The sequence below is a fragment of the Bidens hawaiensis genome, unplaced genomic scaffold (genome assembly GCF_021521415.1).
Source record: "Bidens hawaiensis isolate Kalapana, Puna unplaced genomic scaffold, B.hawaiensis_p1.1 tig00037285_1, whole genome shotgun sequence".
NCBI lineage: Eukaryota > Viridiplantae > Streptophyta > Magnoliopsida > Asterales > Asteraceae > Bidens > Bidens hawaiensis.
Window position 1 is genome coordinate 12,351 of NW_027496516.1, and position 24,898 is coordinate 37,248.

At 33.9% G+C, this 24,898-nt stretch overlaps 2 protein-coding genes and 2 pseudogenes across 2 annotated transcripts; 2 read left to right on the forward strand and 2 right to left on the reverse strand.

Moving 5' to 3' along the window:
• Positions 1 to 4,661: 4,661 nt before the first annotated feature.
• On the forward strand, positions 4,662 to 5,090 carry LOC143589244 (calcium-binding protein CML38 pseudogene; annotated as a pseudogene).
• Positions 5,091 to 5,862: 772 nt separating this feature from the next.
• Positions 5,863 to 7,729, reverse strand: LOC143589234 (protein LYK2-like). Its single transcript, XM_077070064.1, has one exon. It carries the CDS (start codon positions 7,340 to 7,342, stop codon positions 5,984 to 5,986), a length of 1,359 nt encoding a protein of 452 aa, XP_076926179.1. The 5' UTR covers positions 7,343 to 7,729; the 3' UTR covers positions 5,863 to 5,983.
• A 6,165-nt stretch (positions 7,730 to 13,894) lies between these two features.
• LOC143589235 (uncharacterized protein At3g27210-like) lies at positions 13,895 to 17,228 on the forward strand. Its single transcript, XM_077070065.1, has 3 exons — positions 13,895 to 14,087; positions 16,427 to 16,507; positions 16,842 to 17,228. Exons 1-3 carry the CDS (start codon positions 13,895 to 13,897, stop codon positions 17,138 to 17,140), a joined length of 573 nt encoding a protein of 190 aa, XP_076926180.1. The 3' UTR covers positions 17,141 to 17,228.
• Positions 17,229 to 19,884: 2,656 nt separating this feature from the next.
• Positions 19,885 to 21,700, reverse strand: LOC143589236 (cytochrome P450 94B3 pseudogene; annotated as a pseudogene).
• Positions 21,701 to 24,898: the final 3,198 nt, after the last annotated feature.

Here is a 24,898-nt window from a genome sequence, read left to right on the forward strand (position 1 = left end):
TTTATGTATTTGTTCATATATGATTATATATAAAATAAAATTAAAATATTCGAGTCGAACCAAGCTGACCTTTGCTCGTTTACAAACCGAACCAAGCAGCGCGGCTCGTTTACAGTCGAGCGTAAAACTAGCGAGAATTTTTGAGCAATTTCTGAGCGAGTGCAAGCGAGTTCGAGTGGCAAGCAGTTTGAACGGCACTACCCATCACAGTTGCAACAATACATAGATCTTGTATACAACTTTTGTGTTCGACATAAGTGTTAGCTATAATCAAGGACTACATATATTACATAAGATATAGAAATGGGCCATGACCATCATGTTTTACTTTAAAATGGGCCTGCTAAAGTTTAATTATGGGTTATTGTAAAGTCCAAATCTATAACTGTCGGAATAAGACGGCCCAAAAAGTATTTCATTATAATTTTTGTAAATTTCTTAGGGGGCTTCCATCTGTTTTTTCTACTTACCATTTCACCATCTTATATTCTATGGGCTTTTCTAAACAACACTTGAACACACGTTTATAATCATTGATATTCATAACTAACTAGTGTGGTTCAACTCACGTGATGTAGGGACATGGTGAGAATTATGTAAGATTCAGTTATAGCTTACTAGCTCTTAGCCCTCATATTTAGGGGTTATTTTACATTATTTGTTTATATTATTTATATATGTTTTTGGATTTTAATTTTATTTATTTTAAGGAATATAATAATATACGTAGAATTAGATGATGAAAGAGTTTCACAAATAAATGTGATATTATAACTCGGTTTGAAAGTTATTTGGGTTCTGTAAGACTCATGACCCGTTTATTTATTTATCTTTTACTATAAAATTGTTTATTAATTAATAATATTTTTTAAAAAAAAATGAATATCAATTTTTAGTATATCCCTATTTTATAGGATTTTCATACCAAATATTTGGTAAGATTATTTTTTAATATAATGAGATATTATAACCCGTTTAAGGGCTATCTGGGTTTGTCGAGACCCATATCCGTGAATTCGAGTCAAATACATGAGAAACTTTCATTTACAAATAAAACAATCCGGTGAATTGAGAGAATGTAGAGAACAATCAGAGATCTTTTAAATGTTTCGTTTATATATATTTGAGATTTAAGATAAGGGTGGTGGGAGTGGGCAGGAACATAGAAGCCGGTACTGATCGGTATGAGCGAGAACACAGCCCACTTCCCGTGGTACCGAGAGAAATAAAGTCACCACAGGGTGTAGTTGCCTGATGCCATGCCGAACAAAGAAAAAGATGGAGCGTTAAGGAAGATCAGGATGGAGGTTGGATTTTTGGTCGGGAAAGAGGAGGAACACCACCCCGCCCATCTAGGTGCCTAGGAAAGATGAGCGGGGTTCGGGACTCCCTTCATCCTAATGGAAACGTTATAACTAGGGGTGTTAATCGGGTCAACCCGATCGGGTTTCGGGTTAATCGGGTCGGGTTAGTTGGGTTTTTCTTAAAAAATATCTAACCCGAAACCCGACCCTATTAAGGTTCGGGTTATTCGGGTTTCGGGTTAGTCGGGCCGGGTTAGTCGGGTTAATCGGGTTGAACATGTTACTTTATAATTTTAAGTTTATTTTCTATGTTTGTAACTCATGGGTTGCAAAATTTCTCACTCCACTCAATTTTCAATTTATTTCACAAGTAATTATCTTATGATTACATATAGGCTTGTAAACGAACCGAACAGACATGAACAAAGGCATGCACGTGTTTGTTCGTTTAACTTTAAATGGATACGATCACGAACACTTAATCAAACAATTATTTGTGCCCATGTTCGTCCGTTAAAAAATGAACATGTTCGTGTTTTTTTATGATCGTTCATTTAAAATCTAAATGAACAGTTCACGAACTTTAATGAACACAATTAAACAAGGATAAACGAACTTGAAGGAACATGTACATACATTAACGAACGCAAACATACATAAACGAACATAAATGAACGCATTTAAATAAACAAAAATATAAACATATTATGGTGATATAATTTCTAAAGGCAAATAATATTTACTATTTTTTTATTGATATGTGGACGAACATGAAAGAATGTAAACAAACTTAATGAATGATCATAAACGAGTGTTCACGAACATAGATGAACGAGTGAAACATTTGTTCATGTTCGTTCGTTTATTTTAAAAGAACTTCCGGTCTAATGGTTCATAAACAAGTAGAAAAATAATTAACTCATCTATAAAACTTTTAGTATTGACTTTTTAGTGCTTATTTCACACTTTTATTATTGTATTTTAAGTAAAGTATCATCACTAATCGGGTTATTCGGGTTAACCCGAAACCCGATTATTTTTCAAAAATAAACCCGAAACCCGACCCTATTAGCAATTCGGGTTATTCGGGTCAACCCGAATAACCCGATTAATACTTTTTGACCCTATTTAATCCGACCCTAATTAGCTTATTCGGGTTCGGGTCGGGTTGGGTTAATCGGGTTCGGGTATTTTGGACGGTATAACTATGATAACTATTAGAAGTTTTGAAGAGGTATGAATACATTCCAAATCATCACTATTTTAAAGTAACTTGAGAGTCTGGATGATACTTGGAAAATAAGATCATACGACGGGTTGACAAGTAACACAAGCCCCCAATTTCATGTATTTTAATTAATAAACTTGTTTTTTACCAAAAAAAATAAGTTTTTTAGACAAAAATACAATGCATGAATTTATTTTGCTATTTTTTTTACTAGAATACACATTTTATACAGAGTGCATTTTTGTCATGATATACTCTTTATGTGCAAAATTTAATAGATGCGCCATTATCTTTTTCTTTATTACGTATGCTTCATTCGTGTATAGAGAAAATTCTAGAAGGCAGGCAAAATTAAAGGTCGTATATTATACAGGAAAAAAGATCGACGACTAACTCATTGCGTACCATAGTCCATTTAACGTATAATTTAAGATAATCATAGATAAACAATATCCTTTTATTTAATTAAACAGTAGGAAGTTAAATCAAATAATTATCATATTTGTAATTCATAAATAATTGTATCTTCCCTTAGATTTCAACAAATTAATTAATTATCAGAATTTATAAAAAATAGTTATTAGACTTTTCTTCGGATATTATTAGTAAACTTTAAGAAAAATTGTTACTAAGGGGCTGTTTGGTTCATTCAGATCTGAATGAGTCAGATCTGAATGAACATCTGTCCCATTCAACAACAACATCAAGTTTGAATGATTCAGACATAATTTTAATCATTCAGATGTTTTTCTGTTTGAAACCTAACAGTCTGAAGTCTGAATGAATCAGATGTTTACATCTAAATTGTTCCATTCATATGTAAACAAACAACCCCTAAAAAGTTAAGAGGAAGATCCATGTGTCGACAAATACGAAAAGGCGGCGCAATCTTGTCCATAGACATTCGTTGCTCAACTGGATAATTGGTCGCTACGATATTTGACCAATTTATGAAACCTAAATGCTGCTTATGAATATTATTGTATTTATATTGTACGTTAATAAATAAATAACAAGTGGATAATATATAAAAATAATCAATAAAAGTTTGTAATTTTTGTTGAAGCGTATAAAACTTAAAATCATTTACCAAGAAACAAATTGCGAGCCATCATCTCTCTGGTATGATGGCACGTGGTTTTTCTCCTTGCGTGTTATCGGATTCGTATTTTTGAAATGTCAAACTAATAATGAACTGTTGAAATTTCGTCTTAATTATTATCCGAACTTGAGTATTGATGATTGATAGACCAGTGACTTACAACAAAGTCAAAACGCTTTTAAAAAAGAGAGAAATTGTTGACGGCTAAAATTTATAAAACATAAAAGACGTCATTTTTATCCGTTTTTTAAATTATTTTGACAAATACTAGGTCGATGGTCATGGTTTTAATGGTACAAGTAACACATTTATTTATTTATTATTTTGGATAATAACTTAAAACACCATGTAGTTAATAAACATAAGCACATAACCCTCATTTGTGGTCTAGTGATAAAATGTTTAGGTTCTCTAATAGAGACCCAAGTTTAAATTTCATTTATGTCACTTTTAGTGGATTATGACAATAAAAGATTTTAACTAGCCTTGCGAGTTTGTTAATTCGAATCCCGAGCCCACCCAGGTTTTAGTCCAGTGTGTGTTACGCTGGATATTCATGTTCTTGTGGCGGCACAATAACTGTCAAACGACATATGACGATATGGTTTTTCGTGGGAACGACAAAGTCAAACTTTAAAGCCAATGTGAGCCCATTAATACAACATAGTATAATGAACATGGGCAACTGAGCTCTTCAAATCCGAGGAATACGATAACCTAGCACATAAAAAATTTGTCGTTTTAAAAAAAATATTAAAGATATTAAAATTTAGGATTATATACATATACCCACGTTGTCATTTTTAATGTCACGAGTTGCACCAATATTGTACTTTGATGTCGGTGTCTCTTTCGAAGATGTTTCCTTTAGTCTAATCTTCTTAATATTCCTAGTCAACACACAACCTGTGTACAAAACGCGGGTGACATATATACATACATCATATACAACTCTATATATATCTAAATGTACCATCATTTCATGCAACTTCACTTCTTAAAATTCTTCACTAGAACACTTACAAAGATGGATAAACAACAACAATTTAAACGCGTATTTGGACACATTGACATAAATGGAGACGGGAAAATATCCCCACCCGAGCTACAAACTTGCATAGGAAAGATTGGGGGCGAGTTGTCAATTGAGGAGGCGGAGATGGCAGCAGAGTTGATGGATTCGGATGGTGACGGGTTGTTGAGCATGGAGGATTTGGTTAAAGTTGTGGAAAGTGCGAACGAGGAGGAAACGATTAATGATTTGAAGATGGCTTATAAGATGTATGGAGAAACCGAGGGGAGCGGGTGCATAACACCTAAAAGCTTGAGAAGGATGCTTAGCAAGTTAGGCGAGTCGAGAACCGTTGATGATTGTAAGATGATGATTGCTAAGTTTGATGTCAATGGTGATGGTGTCCTCAGTTTTGAGGAATTTCGGGAAATGATGGTGTTGTAGTTATATATATATATATATATATATATATATATATGATTATATGATTATGGTGTGTGTACATATTGTTTTTATTCTTTGATTGGTATATACTAGCAAACTTTACTCTATACATTGTAATTTGTAGCGTGTCAAAATCAATTTGATAGTATATAAATCATAATCTAATTCATTTGAAACGAAACATTCATTTTATTTATTTTATTGTCATTTGCACAATCGTTTGTATGAGTCTGTGTAGCAGCGGGAGGCTCGGAGGGTGTCCGAGTCACACCAACGTCTGGGACACATAAGTTTTGGGGGCAAAAACTTTTTTATACATATTACATATATATGTTTTTTGATATATATATATATATATGTTTTTTGATGTTAAAAATAAGGTTATTTGCAATGATTTATGAGATAATTACATGCTCAGAATGGTTTTTGCTTATAATAAATCAGTCGATAAAATTTTTATCAATGTACATTAGTGAATAAAAACTTTTTCTTAAGGCCTCTAGGTCTTTTTATTTTTGCTCGGTCGATGTATTTAAAAATTCAAAGACGGTCATGCTGTGTAGACTTCAGGATGGTAGTTTCCTTTATCATGTATGATTTACCGGTCTATGTAATATTTGTTATGTTACTTTTCTTTGTATAATCATGTGTAAATATGTACCATAAAACATAAGCACTTTTGTATTAAAAAGTTATTAATGCATAGTATGTTTCCTTAATCTGCTATCTAAGTGCTTATGTTTTGACTTTTGACCCATTGTTATCTAAGCAATTAAGAATTTAAGATTATTGTTTTGTCATTATCATTATACAACATAACTCCAAGCGAAACAAGCTAATACTCATCCTATGATATTTATGCAACAAGCAACTAAATGTCGCAAACAAAATAACTAAAAATCATTTACATCTTTTATAGGAAACGGCTGCGCTACAAGCGGCCTGCAAGAACTTTCTCGTACGACCACTTGCTCCTCCCTCTCTGCCACCAACTCCGACAACTTCACCACCACATCTGCGGCATTTGGCCGCTTAAGCGGGTCATCATCCACACATGCTCTAGCAAGGTTCGCCAACACCATCACTACATCAAACGAATAACTCTCACCCAATGCAGTATCCATCCATTCCTTTAGCTTGTCTTCGATGTTACAAGATTCAAGTATAGCCTTGATTTCATCAGATAAACGAGATTCAACGTCGTTATTGTCGGATTTAACCCACCTAATTGGTGGCTTTCCCGATAATATTTCAAGCAAAACAATTCCATATGCGTAAATATCCATACTTGGGGTACTGGTAGCATCTGGACTTGAATGTTCAAGTTCAGGTGCTATGTACCCTTTATCCCACATAATGGGATAATTGGAATTTAAGTTTCCCGAGAAAGGTACTTTCTCTGGATGAATTACATCCTTGACACACGCGTCCATCCCAAAGTTACCAACTTTGGCATGAAATTCTTCGTCTAGAAAAATATTCCGACTCTTGATGTTATTATGAACGTAACTCGGATTAATTATTTGATGCATGTATTGTAAGGCAGTGGCAACATCCAAACATATCTTTAGTCTTTGGTTCCATGTCAAGAAACAAGAACATGAGGCAATGAAATGGCTTTTCATTGCTAAACCTCCATGAATCCAATCTTTTAAAGATCCGTTTTTCGCATACTCGAATACCAAGAATAAATCACTAGTTGTGGTGATGGATCCATGGTTATCCGTACCCGAACAAACACCCAAGAGTCTGATTATATTAGGGTGAAAGCGGGTCATGCCTTGGAGGAGATCGAACCGGATCTTGGAAATGGTGCCATGATCTGTGAACTTGACCGCCACGTTTTTTCCTTTGAGGCGACCATGATATACAGATCCCTCGATAAGGTTAGTGGATGAGAAATCAGCAGTGGCTATGTTTATCTCATCCACCGTGTAACTCTCCACCACCCCTGCAGCAGGCTTATTCGCTGCAGGGGTGGTGAGGAGGACATGACCATCTAAAGATTCTATCTGTGATTCAAAAGAAACTTTCTTCTCGCTTGCGGTTCTCACACTTAAATTCAATTGTTGAAGCTCCAAATTGACACTTTTATTGCATGATGAATAACCTTCCTTCGTGTTCTTCTTCCTCTTCATGCATACGATAACATAAAATGCCGATGCTAAAACTAAAATGCATATACCTAAAGCAGCCACACTAATCGCGATATAAACCCGAATCTCATGCTTTCTCGACTTGGAATGACTCATTTCGAAATGGTATACACGACTCGAAAGTAAAGAAAAACTTAATAGAAAGGTGAAAACTTTGTATCTACTTAAAGATAAGTGAGTTTGAATGCACTTGCAATGTTATGTATGTAATAATAATATAGTGTGACAAACCCTAATCCCAAGTTTTAAAGGGCCAAGAACAAGATCAAGATTGATCATGGGTTTTGTTTTCCATAAAGATTTAAGATAGATAGAAAGGATGAAATGAACTAGTATATGGTGACACCGGCCAAACCACTCGAATTGAAAAAAGTGACGAATAGTCCACATGCATAGCATTTTGATTGATAAGTGGAATCCAGAGAAAAAGTTGGAATTTGGGACCAAATGAGATGTGTAATTCATTTGAAAAATATGCTAGTGATTTGTATGATGTTAATTTGTAACTAATGATATAAAAACAATTAAAAGTATCAAATAAGTGTATCCAAATATGTAAGTGCCACAAAAAGATATATGCCTGCATTAGGTCCAAATTATCAATTTTATAGCCCAATTATCATCCTATCATTTATTTATTATAGGTTTGGATCAAATATAAATGAAATTAATGTGTTAAACGTGATAATCAAGTAGAATAATTATATATACAATTAGAGTAATTATGTAATTACATAATTACTCTACTTATATATATAATTACCAATGTTGTAAAAGTAGGTCTGTAAGGCCGAGTACTTCCGGAGTACTCGCTACAAGGTCTGGCACCGAGGGGGGTTTCTTTAATTCTGCTTAGTTACTAAGAATCGATCAAAGGTGGTCAACATCAGCCATAATCACATCTAGTTGGTCAACTCAGCCCAATTTTGACTTAAAAAATAAAACATAATTCACATTTCTATAATATTTAAACATGAATATCACTTTTTATAACTAATGATTAGCAAACTTTAGAATAATTTTGTGTTTAAAAACTTATTTATTTATATTCATATATATTATTATAAATATTAGTAAACTTATGATATTTGACATATATATAATATCCAAAAGTTGATTTTCTTTATATTTACCATTTCCGAGTACTCCCCGAGTACTCCGAGTACTCCCAACTCTCCAGTCGTCCGTCTAGGGTCTGTCTAGCGACTTTTGCAACCTTGATAATTACTCTACTTGATTCTCATGTTTAGCACGTTAATTTCATTTGTACGTTAACTTTCTCCTATATATGTATACGAGTTATCGAATTATATTTTACTTAAGACCCGATTTTATACTTGTCTTCGGCTGAAAATTTTTTAGCGATTCTTAGAGACGGCACTGCACAAAATATAGGATATAATGTTCTATTTTTATTTTTTATGTTATATGTTTAATATTTGACTCCATGTATAAAAATATACATTAAGTACTATAATACGATATTATAGCACAAAGAGATAAATGTAAAATAATATACAAGTCATGTATAAAAAAAAGTTGGCTCATATCTCAACACTTAAGTTTGTGAATGGACAAACATCCGAGGTTGGTGGGTGTTTGAATCTGCACGTGACTACACATGCTGCTCATTGATCTGGCTTAAAGCTAACAGATCCCAAAGACAAGTACATGAGAGAACTATAAAGAAAACGATAATACTTCTAGGAATATGTTTGTAAACTACAAATGCACAAATGCAAAATATAACTTAGAATATGATCATTAAACTGTTTACTAAGCCTTTAATTTGGTCACCACTATAAACGACATAACGAGTGGATCGAGCGGCCCTCAAACTTGATGTATGTTAAGCCATTGGGTACGTTGAGAGTGACAAAGCTTGTACTAAGATTGGGGGTGGGGGACTAAAAATGTACTAAACAAATTCACAAACAAGGGGGGCCGAGATCAAATTTTCAGTCGAAGACGACTAAATTTACACTACGTATAAAAATTTTCAAACGAAAACGGGTAAATTTACAACACTGCGAAAAAAACAAAGGCTTGGGGCCACCATGGGCCCTAAGTATACTTAGCCAATGACGTCGAGCAAGTCTTGGTGACCGAGCTGGGAAGGCCCTGTAAAATTGTTCTACAACTATTAGAGAACCCATTTTCAATGACGACGCTACATGTTAATATATCTGGAGATATATATCATCCTAAGATTTGAAGGGAAGTGTATGGCATACATTTGCACATTTTTTTATTTAATTGGTTCGGGTTGAAGCTGGTTTGAGTTGTGTCAACAAACTTCAAATCCCAGTGTTGGTGAACTAATTCAGGTTAGAGATCGGTTTGTAAAATGAAAAATCTAACCTATCCTAACCGCTTAGGTTTGATACCGATTTTTATATAACTTACAATGCTTCCCAATTTCTAGATTTTGCAATATCAACCTAACTCCTAAACTTGCTTATACACTTCTATAATACATGAGGCGAGATCATATTCAACACTGGCAAACAGACCCATGATCTGGTGGTTTTGTGGTATGGTGTTTGTCCCTCAAAAAGTAAGATGGTGAGTTCAAATCCTTGCAGTACAAGGTTATAACGTTTTAGTGGAAAAATTTGATGTTAAAAAATGGACTGGCAAGCGGAAAAAATTGTTAAAAAATGGACTGGCAATCTTGTTTATAACCTTCTTTAATGCATGCTTTTAACAACTTATGTTCTTTCATAACCATCATACTAGAAACTCCTAACTTAATGATCGTACTCGCATATGCTTGTTAATTAACTACAAAATGCATTAATGTTTTAGTAAGTATATTATTTTTAGTTGTTAATATTTGTAGGTTGAAATATAAAATGATCTAAAGATGGATTTACATTAAGTTGAATTGCTTTCATAGAAATCATATGATAAATTGAGTTTTGACGTAATACATGGAGGAATTATATAGAATCAATAGTGGGAAAAAATTGCCAATTAAGATTAATTAATTCTGGAAGCATGATCAAATAATTAAAATGGTGAATTATTAACTAATTAGTTTTATACGCCGCGTTGTGGCGGTACATCAAACCTTAACAAAAGTAACGATGTAAAAATAAATGTGTATGCGAATGAATTTGCATATAGGATCGCCATAAACATATAAAACACTAGTTTTTATTCCCCGTATTACGAGAGGTTTTTACATTACTCGTTTTTAATATTTATATACTTTTTTGAGATTAATTTTATTTATTATAATGAAATTTATAATATACTTAGAGTTTGATAATAAAAATGTTTCACAAATAACTAAGATGTTATAACCCCTTTTAAAAGTTATTTGAGTTTGATAAGACCCAAGACCCGTTTATTTTTTGTACTATAAAATTGTTTCTTAATTATAAATAATATTTTTTTTAAATCATATAATAATTTTTCATATATCCTATTTTATAGGATTTTCACATCAATAATTTGGTGAGAATAATTTTTAATTTAATGAGATGTTATAGCCAGCCTAAGGAATATATAGGTTTGGTAAGATCCATACCCGTGAATTCGGGTCAAATGCATGAGAAACCTCCATTTAAAAATCAAGTAAATCTGATGACTCCAAAAATCAAGTAGGATTTTTATGTTTTCGTTTATATATATTAGAGATACACTCAATACAAATTCAGGAAAGAAATGTTTTGAAACCTGGCCCGGCCCGGCCAGTCGGACCGGTCCGACCGGGACCCGGTCCCTATACCGGATCGGGTCGGTGTATTTGGGCCATTTTGAAAAACCCGGCCGGTTTTGCGGGTGGACGCTCGGCCTGGACCGGTCCGACCGGTTGACCCGGCGGATGAACCGGTAAAACCAATTTTTTCATTAAATTCAAAATGAAATGTGCATGCCGAGATTCGAACTTGGGACATTTCGGAGATAGAAACTTTAATAATTACCCATGAACCAACCAAGCTTTATTAATGTTTCCATTGATCAAACATATATCATATATATTTAAAAAACAATGTATAAAACATAAATAAAAATTACAGTTTATTATTATTATTATTATTATTATTATTATTATTATTATTGGTTAATATTATTTTTATATGTATATGAATTATATATATATATGTGTGTGTGTGTAAATATATATTTAAATTATTTATGATGTCATCCGGGTTAAACACTGATCCGCCCTCCCGGGTTAATCCGACCTTTGACCCGATAAGGCGTCTGGGTCGATATTCGGGCCGGGTCTGAAAACATTATAGACTAGTATATAAAACAAAGTGGCCAAACGTGTACTTTTGTTCCCTACTTCTTTTATGTATGCATCTTCACCTACATTAAAGTAGTTGTGTATGTATCGTCACTTACATTAAAATAATTAAATAAATAAGATTCCAATATGTAAAAAAGAAAGAAGCAGCAAACTTCAAGGATTAAACTGAGAAAGACTAATTCTTTACTCTAGATTGCTACAGTAGCCTCGACACTTTGTTTAATATATAGGATAACTGTTTTGGGTTAATATGAGGTAAGAATTAAAATTCTAAACTGGGCTAATTTTCAGTTGATCACTTTATCCATAAATGTGTATTTTAGTTAGGCCATTATAAAGAAACAGATTGTTGGGCTAAGCTAATTGGGCTACTACGTTAAATGACCATAGGCCCAACAGGAAATTAAATAGAGACGGCAAGCCTGCAAATAAGGGTTGGTGGTCTGGTGACAGAGACAAAGTCTTTTAATCACTCAAAGGCTCCGTGTCCGAGTCACGTGAAGTAAAAGAAATTGTTGGTGGCTGATCGGCTTTAAATAAGATACCTTCAAAGAAGGCTCTCTCAAGACCCGGAGAATCAAACCCGGGTTGCATGATGTCTCTTACCCCATGAAGTCTACTGATCACCTTCTTGTCATGCCTTTCGCGGACTTCATTTGGTCGTTTATATATGTAGGAGGTGTTATTCAAAGCAAGCTAGCAGCATAGCTTCTTACCGATTTATCTTTCATTTCAATGTAAATACTATTTTTTTACGAGTGATATTAAAGAAGAGCCATAGATTAACATTAAACCCAACAAAATAGGGATGCATTGCCTTTTTTTTTTCTGGCCATTGTATAGTTCATATGGAAAACTCAAAACAACAAAGTTTTCAAAAACCGACCTAGCTCTCAAGATAAAGTGGTGGAGGAGATCAAATCTTGCCCATTTTTTAAGGGGGGGGGGGGGGGGGGGGGAACGCATGCGAATTTCATCGTTAGATTCGTCGAGTTGAGGTAATTTTGTGTATTCTTGTTTTCCATTGTAACTGTTTTACCTTGCTCTACCCACTAACTATTTGTTTTTCCTTGGGTTAAAAAAAAAAACAAATCATACTTTACTAAGTTTATTATAAGTTAGACAGTTATTAACGATGTAGTCTAGTTTTTGAAAATACCCAACTGGTTAAACCAGTCATTCTAGTGAATATGTAAGACGGCCAATTTGAACGCCAACCTTTTTATGAAGTACTGGTTAGTTTGTTATAATTTTCTTTAGAGATTTTAACTATTTTTGTCCATGTGATTTGTTGATTATAACTATTTTTGTCCAATCACCAAACCCCTAACAACTTCAGTCACTAAAATTTCATTTTATAACAATTTTAGTCCAATTGACAAAAGTCATCCAACTAATCCGTTAAAGCCCCACGCAAGGGGTATTTTCGTCCATCCACATTCACTTTTTGTTCATATGATCATTCTCAGCTTATTAAATCCCTAGAACTATCAAATCCTACCATCATCACCACCATTAAATCTAGCCACCAGTCGAAAAGCGTTTTGGGGGCCTTATGGCATTGCGGGGTGTCATAGTCGTGCACCTCATTCCCTAGATTTGATTGACAAATTTATGATGGTGTATCGAACAATTCATGTAACCGCTAGGTATCAGACACCGTTTACCAGCGAAATACGTCTTTCCACATAAGAGTTCCGACGAACCAATAGCTTTCCGATGACCTAGATTATTCAATCACGATTCCCAGCGATCTAGAGAGCTTTCCAGCGAGCTGGTCCTGAGAGTAATATAACTTCGCGCGGGACTCGTTTTCTTGTTGTAAGGCCCCTAAATCGGTTTGCATGCACGTGTGGCCCACGTGGGGGGTTTTAATGGAGAAGTTGGATGCCGTTTTTCAGTTGGACTAAATCTTTCAAATTGAACTTTAATAACTCAAATTGTTAAAGGAGTTTAATAGTTCAACCAAACTAGTTAAAATCAACAAACCACAAGAACCAAAATAGCCATTATTACTCACCAATATTTCTAAATTCTAAACTACACTTTACCAACCATTGATCTAACCTGGGTTTACATCAAATATTGGTTAGCAGAGTATTTGTGGAATTCCGTTTATTTTCGCTTAAAGGTTCTCACTCTTTTTATAAAAATAAACAAATAAAGAAAATATTTTAATAATAAATACTTGTCATGCACAACATGTCGGTATGACATTCCAATTAGTGGCTATAAGTAGTAGTTATGATTCGATGGGAATATATATCGATCAATGAGGTTTTCATGATTACAAATATCATTAATATAACTCAAACTATTTATTATTAAAACCATACAAACCATCCAAGTTTTTGCTGTGTACGTAGAAGAAGAATCACTGTCCAATGGGTGCATGCATTTCAGTTCATGATCATAAAGCTAGTTCTGCTATGAAGGTTGTTCAAGGTTCACTTGATCATAAGCCGGCGGTGATTCATTCGACTTATAGTAACCGAAAACTTCCGGTCATGGATGGTCTTGTTGCTGTTAAACCTCAATTGCCTCCTTCTCAATCGCTGCCCACTTATTCTGATTATGGTATGAGTTTTATCACTTTATGTGTTCTTTAGATGTTGTTTGATTCATAGCTTTTGTTTGCTTTATGTGTTTCAGGTTTGTTTGTTTGTTTGTTCGATTGTTTGGTTTCTTATTCATGGAGTCAGGGATTTTACTAGAAGCGGTCTTTCTATATCCTCTAGGCTCTAGTCTTTTAATATCCTCTAGGATATATGGAGGTACTCGGTGGCGTAGATTAGTTGGGGTCAGGGGTGGCCCCGGCCCCCTCTGTTTTATCATTCGGTGGTGTAGATATATCCTTTTTCGGTCGAAAACTTTTATACACTGTTTCAATTTACCCGTTTCCGACCGAAAATTTGAGCCCGGTCCCCTCCGTTTTTTGCTCGGCAGTGTAAAAATATCATTTTTTGGCGGAAAATTTTTATACATAGTTTAAATTTACTCGTTTCCGACCGAAATTTTGAGCTCGGCCTCTCTATTTATTTTCGCTCAGTAGTGTAAATTTATCCTTTTTCGCGCCGAAATTTTTTATGCATAGTGTAAATTTAGCCGTTTCTAACCGAAATTCTGAGCCTGCCCCCCTCTAGATTATGAATTTTTTGTATACGTATTGAGTCCGGCTCCCTCGACGTATATGTCCAAGCTTCGCCACTTCGCCACTGGAGGTACTGTTTGCCTACATACCACCTTTCTCATACCTACCCGTAGCTTTGCTTTGGATGAGATTTACTGGATATGATGGTGGTTGTTGAATGTTTCACTACAAGAAGCTTGTTTTGACTCTATCCCGACCCTGTCCCGACGACATAAGTATCTTCGATAGGCATAAAAACCCTTGTTTCTTTACGTATATGTCTTCCCTGTTTGAACTAATTATGTTCTAGGGTATTGTTTTTCATTAAATATTTATTTTAAAATTTTTAATTTTGAAAAATTGTCTGACGAATCTTTTAACGACGACATGTCGTTGCTATAGACCAGAGTTTAGCAGCGAGAATTAGATTTGACCTATCGTGTCCAGTTTCCGGGATGAAATTTTAAAAGGATATACCGACGACATGTTGTTATTTTATTGTTTTTGCTTTATCTAATATTTTGATTTGGATAATTGTGTTGTTGAAGTTTAATTATGAGTTATTAAAACTTTTCTGAATCTTAATGAGTTATGATTACATGAGCTGCTTTGTTTGTGTCTGATTTGTCATGTTGTACGTGTTAATGTTTTTCATATGTTAACATGTTATTGGGGGGGTTTTCTTGAAGATTAGGGGTGTTTTGATGTGGTAGTATGATCCTTCATTTTACTTGTATTATATTAAAGTAGTTGAGTATGATTTCATTATTTTAAGATTTTTATTGAATTAACTACTTTAATTTAAGAATGGATTAAATGATAATTCCACATGACAACAAAAGTAGTCCATCGGGTACATCTGAAATTCAAAACATTCGGGACATCTATATCCTGATGTGTACTGGGACGAGTATCAGATTAGTTATAATATTTTTGGTGGGTATGGGATCCCATACATGACGAGTAATTACCTGATGGGTATTTGGTTAGGTACGAGACACAATTTTACAATCAAGAATCAGTGATAATCTAATTTAGAACTTTCGATTTATATTAATGGATATGGAATTGTATATCCAAATACAAAGTTTGGAGATTAAAGTGGCTACGTTCTATCAAAGGAGCAGTGCTTTATTGATGACCTGTGACTTTCTCTAGAGGAGGTTATTGCTTCGAATCTTGTTCGTGAACAAAACGTTGGGTTTCCCTTGGAATTGGTGGCTAGCTGAGTAAGTGATGTTTGCTATTGTGGGCGTGAGTAAATAAGAACCTATGATTCTTCATGCTTAATACATTAATTAAACTTAAAGTGCAGTTTTGTGTTCAAAACTGCATTTACCTCACATAATTATTCTACAATAAAAGGAAAGCATGAGACATGTGGGTTGAAACATGATTCTTAAATTTATTAAGACATCATGATCATGTACTTTTTCACATGGTCTTCATGTGTATATGTTAAATTGCTTGATTTCTTTTAAATTATGTTTTCATCTAGGACATACAATAGGTAGGTAGGTGTGTGATGCTTTGCTGGCTTTGTCTTTTGGTTTTGAAGTACTTTGCTAGCAAACAATAAAACACACATGTGAATATATATGACACATGAAGAATGAAAAACATTGCATAGTGACCATAAATCTATTTGTGAAATGAGTAACATTTTATGCTACATTGCTACTCATATACATTCAAAACCGCAAGAACCATGTAAGTATTTGTATGTAGTCAAAACAATATGTACAAGTGTTTATGTGATTCTGATGTGTTGTTTTACACTACACAGGTAGTAAGGAGGAGACTTTTTATGATTCCCAAGCATGGTTAGATTCAGATTGTGAAGACGAGTTTATGAGCGTTAATGGCGGTAAGAAACATCATCACTTTCATGTTCTTGAGTTTTGATTCTTGTTAGAGTAAACTGCAGATTTCGTCCTTGTGGTTTATTTAAATATGCGGTTTTAGTCAAATAGTTTCAAATTTGCGATTTTCATCCTTGTGGTTTCATTTTACTTGCAATTAAGCCTGACCCCACTAACTCCGTTAAGTTTGGTCGTTAACCTTGTGGTATTCTAGATCCATAACTATTGGATAAAACAGCAGATTTAGACAAACAACAATGATGAAAATCGCAATTTACTGTTCTTGTTATGACAACTCAAATAAAAAACTAAAAATATGTGTTTATATATTTGTGTTAGAATTTACTCCATCAAGAGGCAATACACCGGTGCACCATAGTTTGATTCCATCAAGAGCCAATGGTTTGGCTCAGCCACTACCAACTCCAATAGTGAAGAGGAAAAAACTTTTGGACCTTTTTAAAGAAAGCATAAGAGAGAACAACCATAGTTCTTCTAATTATGATGAACCACTTAACAAATGTGGGTTGACCCTCAAGAAGGAGAGGCACACGGGTTCTATGCACGGTTGTTTTACGAGTTTGCTTTATGTTCGTGGCACGGGAAGTCAGAAAAAGAGCTCGGTTGGGTGTTCATAAGGTAGCTCGTCTTTGACTTTGTTCGTGACGAAAGCGATACACTTTTTGTGGATAATGGATATTATGTATAGCCAAAATAACTTCTCTTTGGTCTATGATTGGATTATGTAACAAGTATATGGTTTTCAAATATCAGTTTTCTTTTGCAATATTAAAAATCTTTTAATCATATGGGTCAGCTAATATATCTTGATCAATGGAAAGGTAATTTGGAAAGAACCTATAATAGTTAAGATATGATTTTTTATACAACCCGAATTCAACGGTAGATGTAATCTTTCTTATGTATAGGGAGTCAACAGTAGATGGTTGTAGGTTTTTGTTTGACCTTCTGATCCAATGACATAATTGTGATAGTAATTAAGGCTTAACAGGGATCTTACAGTCTCAGGTTGAAATCCGACTTAGTGAGATTTCCTACAGTGACGAGTTTTCTTTTTATGTTTATGGGTGAATCAGACCTGAAACATCGAAATCAATATAAACAGTTTGTATTCCATCTATGAAAGGTTCACTCAAATATTATAGTAGTTATAAACGCTATTAAAACGAAAAAAAATGGTTGTAGCATGTAGGTTTCCGTGGTATTAAATACTTTCAATTTCAAGCATGTGGTTATGCGCCAATATGCGTTATTTTCATTCCAGTTTCATTTTTTTAACCACAAAATTCCGTCTTTACCTTGAACTTACAATGATTTGAATTCACAAACTCACAGTGACATTTGTGAGTGGCCAAAATTCTAAATTATATTACAGAGAAATAAATGAATAATACATCACCCGAGCTCCTGCTTACAGAAATAATCACATAAAATACAATACATATATATTAAGGTATCTATTTCTTCTAATGGTTATAATTTCTAGACGAAGGTACTAAATGCCTAAATGCCTACATTTATATCTTCTATCTCTTATAAATCCAATATCGTCATAAAATGTTAATTAAAAAATTAAACAATAAAATTTCATAAAATAGTAATCAAGTTTCAAAAAGTGTTCAAATTAAGTTACTCAACTTTAAAAAGTGTTTTAATTAAGTCACTCAACTTTCATATTTTATTAAATTAAAGGTTTTAACATGTTTTTTAGTCTTTTTTTTTGTTTCACATGGGAAATCTTTTTTTTATGTTGACGTTGAGTGGAATTTTATTTTTTATTTTTAAATTTTAATATAATTAACGTTTTTTAAAATTTTCTATATTTAATTATATATATTGCAAATCCGACCCCCACATCTTATCCTCCATTTCTTTTTTTACGCACAAAAAAATCGGTGAGACTCTATTTGAATATTTAGTGACCCGATTTGGGAAAAATATGCATGAGTGACCTAATTGAAACACTTTTGAAACTTGGTTACTGTTGTATGAGATACTCCCAATAACTAATTAATCTTTATGATGTCAAAATGCTTTCTTCATCGTCTTAAGCCATTTCCTTCTTAGGGAACCGTACGTGAGACTTCCGCATCAAAGGGCTCTATCACGAGCTTCCGTAATTGGCCTTGTAAATGATTTACAAATTAATAACAATTACTCTTAATAAATGGGAATTGGACTTTTTGTATGTATATTTTCTTATACACATAGAGATTGATGTCCTATTTGTTTAATGAACATAGAATAACTATTGATGTGCGTGTTCTCATCTCGAGCAGCCTACTATGTATTAAAGTGTACTACTACTGCTAATGTAGAGGTTTGTATTTTTATATTTTATCCTTAATGTATTATAAATTATATTTTTTTAGAAACGGATATTATTAATTATACAAAATACATCTCTATACATAAGAAACATACAAAAGCTTAAGGATCAACATGTGCATTCCCCTATAATACATAAACTTGTGTAATTTTTCCAAATTCAAAATGTTTTAAACTTCAATATTTGATGATAAAGTTAAAAATGTAAATTTTTGTGTATAGCTTGTATTGTTCAAGTGATCATATGGTACGTTTTGTGTATAGATTATGAAATTATCACTTTGGTGAATCTTTCTAGGGTTCTGACTTTTATATTACCCGAGTTGTTTGTCATATATTTAGTTATGGTTTGGTTGAAATAAAGGTTCATTTGAGTCTCTTAACAGATAGATCCCAAATACATAATGTAACTTAGACCAATAACACTAACACTATGAAGGCCGATAACTAGAGTTCATATCCACATCAACAAAGCGATGACAAATACACCATTGAATTATAAAGCCGGCCATAAGTGAAAATTCACATCTTCCCGAATGTCATAAGGTGCGTGGGGTGCCAAACTTATGACCTACCACATGCGTTGTCTCTAGGTCACATCAATAAATGATAAGCAATGGTATGGACACCCTAGATAAAAGTTTTCTTACAAAAAGTGATGATTTATAACGAAAAAAAGTATATGTTGTGATTCGGTATGCATATGTGTAATACTTTAGTATCATAGCTAATTCAACTTAATTTCTTTTATTTTCTTATACAAAAATAGAATTGATGCCGACATGTTAGTTATAATTTGGAATTATGTAAACTAGACAAAACTACCATACTATTGAAAAGAACATAAACAAAGATGTTACATGACAAGAACAACATGAGATTGAGAAATTTCAAACTATAAAAATTTAAATAAATAAGAAAAACAATATAATATAAATATAAATATAAATAATATATGTTTATACACATGACCCAAAAGACAAAATTCACACACAAGTGTTGAACAATTGACTATTTAAATTCTAAACTCAAACTTGTACTTTCATGTCCACTCTCAATCTTCTATTTTTCTTATCTTACCACGTGTCACCACCGTCGCTGCCGCACAAACACCTTAAACCCATCGTACATCCGCGCCGTCAACGCCGGTAAATACACCGCTTCACCGGACCCCACCGGTCTAACCTCATACCTCTTCAAAATCGAACTCACAACATAACTCATTTGTACATTAGCCATACTCTTCCCTAAACAAACCCTCGGACCGGCTTGAAAAACCGGGTTCTTGTAAACCGACACCTCCTTCAACAAACCGGTTTTTCCCTCAAACCACCGGTCCGGTCTAAACTCAAACCGGTCCAACCCCCATATACTCTCCATCCTCCCCATACCGTACGGGAAATAAGTCACCCTATCACCCGCAATCACCCGAGTCCCATCAGGCAACACGTCATCATTTACCGCATGTTTCGAGTCCCAAGAAACCGGAGGGTATAACCTCATGGTTTCATATAGACAAGCTTGTAAGTACTTCATTTCCTTAAAGTCATCAAACTCATTGTCCTTAAATAGTAACCCTACTTCATTAAAAAGTGTTTCTTCCATGTGGCGGTTTTGGGTTAGTGTGTAAAAGAGCCACGTCATCGCCGCGGAGGTAGTGTCTCTTCCTGCCATAATAAAACTTATCATCATATCTCTTATTAACTCATCACTCATCCCATCCATTATCATTTTACTTAATAAATCTTGGTTTTGATTAGATTTATTATTACTAATATTAATATTATTATTAATATTAATATTAATCAATTTCTTCTTTCTTTCATGAATAACTTGCATTACATATTCATGAATCTCCTTAACACAATCTTTCAAAACTTTCTCGGACCCAACTCCAAAAAATTTCTTCAACTTCCACACGGCAGAGACAGGCGTAGCAGCGCGTCTAGCGCTTATCTCCGCCGCGCTATCAAACGCTTTCAAAATTGATACTTCACCTAACAAAGAATGTTGATCTCCCAAACAAAATGGATCAAACCCTAATGCCAACTTACACACAATATCAAACCCTAGCCTTCTAAACACCTCTTGTAAATCCACAACCATGTTACCCTCATTCGCAAACGAATCGAGTAACGGAAACAGCTTCGATTTCACCACTTTCTTCACATTGATCTCCACATGTTGTTTCAATAACCTAGAAGTAAATTGGTGGCTAGCTAGTTTCCTTTGAGCATGCCATAACTCTCCATCAACATTAAATATCCCAAACCCTAAAAAATCATTTAAAATCTCAGTAAAAGGTTTCCCTTTAGGGAAATTAATAAAATTTGTCTTAAGCATGTATTCCACATTTTGTGGGTTGGCTGTAATAATGGTTTTACGTGCACCGAGCCGTCGAATCACCACCGTTTGAGTTGGTGATGTCGAGAGTAGCTCGGTGTACCACGATAGCAGCCGGTTGCGGTTTTTGTAGAAGGAGATCAAGCAGCCAATGAAGGGGTAAGTAGGCGGTGCGTTTTCGCCCGAAAATAGGATTATTAGCCTGAATTTGTTGTGTAGAATGGCCGGAATAATAATGATAATAATAGATAGTAACAAGATATAGAATAATAAGAGTAATGGTTCCATTTTGGTATCATGGTATGGCATAGAAGAGATCAAGGAGACTAAATAATGTATGTTTAATGCTACATGTAATATAATATTAATATAAGTTTTGTTCAAAGATGTACTATAGTGGATATTTAATAATTTGAAGTGGCTTAATAGTTAATAAGTTAATAACTTAATATCATAAGTTGTATATTTATGATTTAGACCGGGTCTCTGGATCTGGTTGTCGTAGATTGAAAGTTCGATTGTAGGTATATTTTTTTATTAAAGTTTTCTTTTGAATAAAAGTTGATGAGTACTGGTTAAAAAGCGAGTGAATTGCGGTTTTCGTTCATGTGATTTGTCTAAATTTACGGTTTTAGTCCAACAGTTTTAAATTTGCGATTTTCGTCCCTGTGGTTTCATTTCATCTGCAATTAAACCCGAATTCATTAACCCCATTAAGTATGGCCGTTAAACGCATTAGTGTGGCCCTCACGTGAGGGGCATTTTTGTCCTTTTTCTCCCCAAATAAACCCCGGTCGTAATTCGCAAGCCCCTCACGTGAGGGGCTGAGGTTTATTTGGGGAGAAAAAGAACAAAAATGCCCCTCACGTGAGGGCCACACTGATGAGTTTAACGGCCAGACTTAACAGGGTTAATGAATTCGGGTTTAATTGCAAATGAAATGAAACCACAGGGACGAAAATCGCAAATGTGAAACTATTTGACTAAAACCGCATATTTGGACTAACCACAAGGACAAAAACCACAGTTTACTCTTAAAAAACTATATGTTTTGAATTTATAATGACTACTAACTAAAAAGCTAGATGTTTTGAATAAAAAATGACGATTAAAGGTAGACTGCGCATCCTTGGCGTTTATACCATTAGAGCAATATAGTTGTGATTGGTGGAAGACTTAAAAAAGCCAAACAATGATTCCCGGTACAAATAATGTGAGGTTTGTGGATGGTCGTTCAAGTGACGTGGGTTGCAGTGACGTAGGCAGAAAATTTTTATATGGGGTTGGAAAATTTTGGTAAATGAACGACTGCTTGTTTATCATTTAAGTTTGGTTTTTTTACGGGTTCGATATCGAAATTTCTACATATGAGATATCAAAATACATAGATATATAACACTAAAAAGAAATTTCAAAGGCTGTTTCTGCAAACTCGAGGACGGACGGGAAAGTGGGGGGCAACCCCCCCCCCCCCCTCTCTCTCTCTCTCTCTCACACACACACATATATGAGTTGATAGTTCATCAACATATTACATTCACACATGCATAGCTCCTTTTCAAACTCTGATGCGTCGTTTTCAATTATAAATCTCTAATCAAGTACATCACAAAGTACTTTTTGCATCATATCTACAGGATTCATTGCTTCGAGTCTTAGAAGCACTGTCGCTAGATCATGATAAAATTGACCACATGTCCGTGAGGATCCCACCAGGGCACTTTCCGCTTCTAATAGACCACAAACTAGACCAAAATCGTTCTTAACGACTGGTTATCCAATTTGAACCCATAAACTTGACCGATCAATGGATAGATATCATAATTCATGGAATACGATTCATTTTCTAGATGCCTTTGTGATAAAATGGTAGACACACAATATTCAAAATACGGTGCTAAAAAGCATGGAGGTTCGAGTCCACTTATTTTTTTTTTTTAAATCACCTTAGCCTTTGGATTTTTTTATTGTATTTTCTCTGTATCCAACTTGGTCACAATAATATCATTTTTTTCATATTGGTCCAACTAATAGATGGTCCATTTTCATTATCGTTTTCACGTTTTAGACTTTGGGAAAAGAAGATGGAACTAATTTTGGCATTTTGTGAAGTGTGAAATTGATCTTTGCCATCTTGCAAGTGGATAATATATGTTGGTTATAAATGGACCAATTCTTGACCTGCATATAATTTTATTTTTGTAGAACGTCGATTTTTATTTTATTTTTTATTTTTTTAGGCCAGTACTACACTCTTCAATTTGAAAAACCTTGTTGTTTTACTTTGACCAAACTATTTGTTTATCTAAATTGTTTACCTAACCTACAAGTTTACTTAACCTTCAGTCTTTTTGGTATGTATGAGATAATGAAATGGATGAGGGAAAGAAATAAAACAGATAATTACTATTCCATTGTCTTGTTAAATTAACATATGAAAATGAAATAAATCGTTACTTTATAATGTTATTTGATAGACATGAAAAAATATAGAAATATACAAATGACAAAAATACCTCAGCCTCAAAATAAAGAAAATTTATCAAAATAATAATAATAATAATAATAATAATAATAATAATAATGGTGGTGACAATAGCAATGGTGGCAACAATTGTGATGATGAATATACGACGAGTTGATTACATGATGTTATATTTTTGTGGACTTTGTCTTGCTTGTAATCATAAGATAATAAATGTTTAGTAAACTAGAGAAGATTTATTTATTAGCTAGGTTGGAAACCTGTGTGCTAAGACCATGAATAGTCATAAAGTCTCACCTTCAGGCATTATGCGACACGTGATGCCTAATCAGAGTTATGGTTTTATACAAAAATAAAGTGTAGTCATAAAGCCTCCATAATGCCTCAAATTATATTATTTTATTATTATTTTTTTGCCTACAGCTATGTTTTGTACAAAACGCCCAAAAAAATAAGCTATAATGCCAGGGGGCGGTGTGCCCCCGGCGTTTTAGGCCATAACGCCTCCCAAAACTTGTCACTACGGGTGGTCTAACGGGATTAAAATCAAAATGGTTATTTGGGACTCGCCAAATTCCAGTGTGAATGTCTAGTTAGATATGTTGGTGAGCTTGTGTGATGTGTGAACTAGAGTGTTCACATTTATGTTTGAACCTTTTGTCTGACTATTTATTTGTCTGTTTTGGTGTGTTAAGTTAGTGTAACAACCAGATTTACATGGATGTTCTATTACTTAATTTTTTTTAGAATAGTAACTTTTTCATGTGTTAGTCAATGTTGTAAAAGTAGGTTTACAAGGCTGAGTATTCCCTGAGTACTCGCTACAAGTTATGGTGACGAGGGGAGTTTCTTTAACCCCGCCTAGTTGTTAATGAACGATCATAAGTGGTCAACTTCAGCCATAATCATATCCATTTGGTCAACTTCATCCGATTTTGACTTAAAAAATAAAACATAATTCATATTTTTATAATATTAAAATAGGAATATCACCTTTTTAACTAATGATTAGCAAATTTTTGAATAATTTAGTATTTAAATTTATATTTATCTTATCTATATTGATATTCACTTATTTTGTTATAAATATTGGTAAACTTTTGATATTGACATATATATAATATCGAAAACTTAATTTTCTTTATATTATCATTTTCGAGTGCTCTCCGAGTACTCAAACTTTTCAGTCGGCCGTCTAGGGTCCACTTAACGACTTTTG

What these genes read in the sequence shown, in the direction of transcription:
- LOC143589234 (XM_077070064.1), bottom strand. Translation starts at nt 7,342, where the DNA reads ATGAGTCATTCCAAGTCGAGAAAGCATGAGATTCGGGTTTATATCGCG.
- LOC143589235 (XM_077070065.1), top strand. Translation starts at nt 13,895, where the DNA reads ATGGGTGCATGCATTTCAGTTCATGATCATAAAGCTAGTTCTGCTATG. An exon ending in GCCCACTTATTCTGATTATG is followed by an intron (nt 14,088 to 16,426) that starts GTATGAGTTTTA and finishes TACACTACACAG; the next exon opens with GTAGTAAGGAGGAGACTTTT. An exon ending in GTTTATGAGCGTTAATGGCG is followed by an intron (nt 16,508 to 16,841) that starts GTAAGAAACATC and finishes TATTTGTGTTAG; the next exon opens with AATTTACTCCATCAAGAGGC.